The sequence below is a fragment of the Argentina silus genome, assembly GCF_951799395.1.
Source record: "Argentina silus genome assembly, chromosome: 8".
Taxonomy (NCBI): Eukaryota; Metazoa; Chordata; class Actinopteri; order Argentiniformes; family Argentinidae; genus Argentina; species Argentina silus.
This window is the reverse complement of record NC_139662.1, coordinates 8,276,779-8,281,778: the sequence shown is the minus strand read 5'-3', so window position 1 is coordinate 8,281,778 and position 5,000 is coordinate 8,276,779. Positions and strand designations below refer to the sequence as shown.

At 46.9% G+C, this 5,000-nt stretch overlaps 1 protein-coding gene across 1 annotated transcript in view; it reads right to left on the bottom strand.

Annotated features, from left to right (window-relative positions):
- magi3a (membrane associated guanylate kinase, WW and PDZ domain containing 3a) overlaps nt 1-5,000 on the bottom strand; it is a 107,479-nt gene that overhangs the window by 9,572 nt on the left and 92,907 nt on the right. Inside the window, exons 11-15 of the mRNA XM_083675562.1 lie at nt 2,783-2,814; nt 1,865-2,042; nt 1,536-1,630; nt 1,208-1,400; nt 93-293 (exon numbers count right to left, since the gene is read on the bottom strand). Of these exons, the coding sequence (XP_083531688.1) occupies nt 93-293; nt 1,208-1,400; nt 1,536-1,630; nt 1,865-2,042; nt 2,783-2,814 (699 nt within the window). The remainder of the gene's footprint in view (nt 1-92; nt 294-1,207; nt 1,401-1,535; nt 1,631-1,864; nt 2,043-2,782; nt 2,815-5,000) is intronic.

Here is a 5,000-nt window from a genome sequence, read left to right as displayed (position 1 = left end):
GAACTTTTGAAAGGATATGTATATATTGAGGCTGTGTATGTGTGTGTGTGTGTGTGTGTGTGTGTGTGTCTCTCTCTCTCTCTCTCTCTTACCTCCAGGTGGGGGTTTGTTTTTGGAGGTGAGGATGACGAAGCCGAAGCCTTCGTTGTCCTTGCGCTGCAGGGTGACGTCGTAGCTCTCGTGCTGGGGGGGGTTGGGCACCTCGATGCGGGGCAGCTTGGGGGAGCCGTTGACCAGGGCTGGGGCTACCTGTTGCTGCTGTGGCTGGACCCCATCCTCCTCTCCACTACCCTCTGGTCACACACAGCAAGGAAAAGTACTCAAATAAAGTCATACACTACAATATGACCACTAGAATTTCAATTTCACTTCAGTTCCGTGTAACAGTTGACAATTCATCACTCATGGACACATGAGCTACTTCACCTTGGATTATTGTGTGGTTTTATTTGACTGTAAAGCGCATTGTATTGCACCCGTGTACGAAAAGTGCTACTTTATAGAAATAAAGTTTGATTTGATGTAGTAGTCATTTTCAAATCGTCAAAAAGTCTTTTGTCTGTGTGAAAACTATTAAACTTGTGATGTGAATGAGTTGCCAAAATGTTTTTCCTCTAGACCGATTATCATGATGTCATTCTTGTGTTAATTGTGAAATTCCACCCCATACACAAACACAAGATTATAGACAGACATTATGCCGCCATGATGTGAAATGAGCAGAGAATGGGAAATAAATATTTGGAATGGAAACCTTTGTCAAGTTAATATTTATGAGGCAGGCAAATCTAGACAACGGAAATCTAGTAAATCTTTCATGAATATGGGCTTGTTTTGTTGAATGCCCGTCTTGTCAAATTGCATCAGGAAATCTGTTTATGTCTCATGCTTTGATTTCCATCCCAAAGCGTTGATGATTGATGTTTCATTTTTGCAGTGTGATCTTGTCTGTCATTACAATACATCAAATCCAGTGCAATTTCAGAAGTGCTTGGTCTTTTCATAGTCTAGAGTTTCTGTTTGTGAAGAAAGCTGCAGGCAGACAGAGCTTTATTCTGTCAAAACAGTTTAGATTTTTTTTATTTCCTTCTATTCTTTCCTTTATTGTGTGTGTACTGAATAGATCTGAGGTCTACTGACCTTCACATGACACACACAGTCTTAGTTGGAGAACCAACACACCACACACACAGATAGGACCACCCACCTGTGTGAGCCAGTTTCCTGCGGACAGTGAGCATGACCTGTCCGTTGCGGGCGGCGTTGGTCATCAGCTCCAGCACCTGCTTGTGAGACTTGCCCTTGACTGGCACGCCGTCGATACACATGAGCTCGTCACCCGCCCGCAGACGGCCGTCCTTCTCAGCCGCGCCCAGGGGCACGATGGCGCCGATGTACACCTGTGGCCCGGGATGAAGCGCGACTACATCTCTCAAAGCCATTTAAACACATGGACTTTCACATTAACACCAGTAATGCTACAGAGGGGCTGGATGAACTGGGATATGGGTCCGACCGACTGGGCCGGTGCTTACCGGCTGATCTGGTCCCTCTCCTCCCAGGACGCGGAAGCCGAAGCCTGACTCCTGGTTCCTCTTGATGAACACATCCAGGTCCTTGGTGTTGGGGGCTAAACAGGCAGGGAGGGGAGGACAACACATTTTAGTTTACTGCTGCTACGAACATCGACAAAACTCGCTGAAAAATGAGAGGGTCAGTGACAATCTACGATCCAAACTATGATAGTGACATTCCTGCACCGGAGGTGCAGATGGAGGTGTGAGACTGGTTCGAGTAGGGAGCTACCAGGCAGTAGGGTCAGTGATGTGTATGCAGGGGAGGCAGGGGGGAGAGTAGGACTCACGCTTGCTGTCCTGCAGGGCCTTGGACTTGAGGTAGAGTTCTGAGGGGTCTGGTTTGGGGGAGGCGGAGCGCAGGGTGCTGGGGGGGAAGGGAAGGGGCTGGGGGGACGGCTCCGGGGGGGTCAGAGTCTCCGTGCTGGTGGTCATCTCCTGCCTCGGCTGCGTCATGGGAGCGGTGCACTGCAACGCAGAACAAACGCCGCCAGTTCGCAACACAACCAGAAAAACAACAACAGACAGCAAAACAACAGACAGCAGCTAACAAAACCTTCATGTCTGTTCTGACCTGACTTTTCATTTTTTTTATGCTGTACAATCACTCATAAGTTTTTCTTCAAGTCATCAGCTATATTCTTACTGTGCTACAAAGCTACACCTTTCTCATAAAGGCTGTACTTTACAATAGTACACAACTTCCATTGTTCTTCCATGTAAAAACAACCCTACTGGGAGAACCCTACTGGGAGAACCCTACTGGGAGAGTCATCCCTCGAAGAATGGCTCGGGGAGGACATGTTGAAGAGGGCTTACCAGCTTACACTCACACAAGGATGTTAAAGTAGCTGTTTGCCAGAGGCCCATTCACCCCGAGTCGGCTCAAAAAGTAACAGAAGTGGTGAGCATTAGCTAGTTCCCTGAATAATGCAGCTAGCCTAGCACACAGAGGAGTCTGCTCCCGGGGAAAATAAAGACTGAGTTACATCACACCCCATTTATTATTCATCTTCTGTCTCATCTCCAGAGCTCCTTAGTGTGTTTCACCCAGACTATGACACACACACACACACACACACACACACACACACACACACACACACACATATTAGATACCCCCTCAGAGACAGGGAGCACTGGCGGGGCTGGGGCTGGGAAGGGGAGCATTTATTTCAAGCATTTTACAAGCATTTATTTGAACTTACAGGTTTTAGAGACTTTACAGGAGATGTCTGACCTGGAGGGAGAGAGAGAGAGAGAGAGAGAGAGAGGGAGAGGGAAGGGGGGAGTGGAGGAGAGGGAGAAAATACATTATTAGAGAGAGTGAGAACTCAATAAAAGAAAAGCATTTATTTTAAAGCTATTTACGGAGGACAGGTTCACAAGCCTTAGGGGATGAGTTTTAATTTCTTTGCCGGTCTGATAGATTCATTATGTCTCTACAACATTGACCTACCTCTGCTGTGGAACCTAGACTGTAAATTCTCCTTCATCAGCCTAAACCAACACGTTCCCTAACTAGACACTCGACCACGCTCTACGGAATGAGGTAAATCAAAGTAACAGTGGCCATAGCCCAATAAACATATCCATCTCAGATGCATAACTCATCTTGGCCAGTGGGTGACACTATACTCCGTCTGCAGCATGGGTAGCATGATAGGATACTCAACCCAGGGAAACAGACAGACAAGGAAACATGCCTTTTAAGCATGAGCCTTTCCAGTAACCACCCAGTACAGTACTCACAATAACGACCATCTATTCAAGTATCTACTATCCAGCAGTACCTCTATCCTCAAGGTTTACACCTCTATCCACAAGAGGCAAACAGGGAGGGTTATTAACCTCAGTCCTTCATGTGTGTCCTTATAAAGCATGAGCTAATATTGTCCTCTCTCCCTGTGGGGGATTACTTGGGAGTCAGGAACATACTGCATAGCGGAAGCAGCTTTATAACACACTTCTGAGTGAGGAGACAATTTCCTGCGAGTGGAGGAGAGCTGGTACCACTTGGTTATAAACATTGGCTATAGGGGTTATGTGTCCAGAGGGGAGTCTTAAAAGCCCCCCACCCCCCACCCGATAAACCTACCAGGCTGTGATCTCCTGCCAGCCACTCAGTGCCCCCACCCCTCCCTCCCTGTACTGGCAGTGAAGAGCAGAGACCCCCCCCAGTTATAAACATTAACCTCCTACCACAGGTAATATGTTACTAGAGGGGAGCCCTACAGCCCCCCCCCCCCCCCCCCCCCAGCTCTTGTCAGCCTAGGGTTATTCCCCCCCCCCCCCCCCCCCTCAGCTGGGGAGTCAACACACCACACCCTCATAGATCACCGCAGGCCTCAGGACAATCCACCCCCGCCCCCCCCCCACACACACACCCACACCCCACAGCACAGTATAGTACCACAGGCATAGACACAGCCTCTGTGAGCAGCACACAAAGCCGTGAACGAAACAAGTGTGATTGAAGGTTCTATTGCGCAAAGCAAATGGTATGTTCTCTTCAATTCAGTGACAAACGTCGCACCTATTTCGCATTTCAAGTGGAGGAGCGCGGCAACAATTACCCTCCACACAGAATGTCAACTCGCCTGTGCTGCAGCTACGCCGTGTCTGATGGTAGAGATGACTATCTAGAATAACGCAGAAAATAGAGCACATTGGCTTTCTTGGTACCTCACATTTATTAATTAAGTTTGGGTCAAGTAAGTACAAGTAACCAATAGGAAACATAACATTGCAGGTGCATCCAATTATCGAGCTGGGAATTAACGCCCCCCCCCCGCACACACACACACACACACACACACACACACTTCTCAGTGCACACAAGCATAGGCTATTATTTACAATATATACAAGACAGAAAATGGCAATGACAAATATGCAATATCAAAAATGCGTGATCAGAATTTGATTGCATTCAAAAGACGCTTAAAGCTATGCATGAACCCCACACTACTACATCATATACAGACCATCAAATAGTTTGATCATGGCAAACACTCAATAATACATGTTTTCATTTTCATAAACTCATAACATTATGTTGAGCAACAGTTCATCATTCAGACCATGGGGCGCCAACGATTTTCAATGTGTTTCCCAGAACGGCCATGGTCTGAATGATAACCTGTTGCTCAACGCCATGTTATAAGGCCATGAATAATTACATTTTTTTTTATTATTGAGTCTTTGCCATATTTGCCACTGTTGACCGAAACATCGGTATCTTTCCACATAAATGTGAATCAGCAAGAAATCCAGTGTGTTTGACTTTTTCCCCTTTTCTACGTTTATTTATTCACTCTTGTTCACCTGGATCAAGCTAAGGGGTGCGAACTTTTCTCAAAGAGAGATTACCTTGCCAGGCACCCCAGAGGGAACTGCCTCTCCCAGTAAGCATCACATCTAACA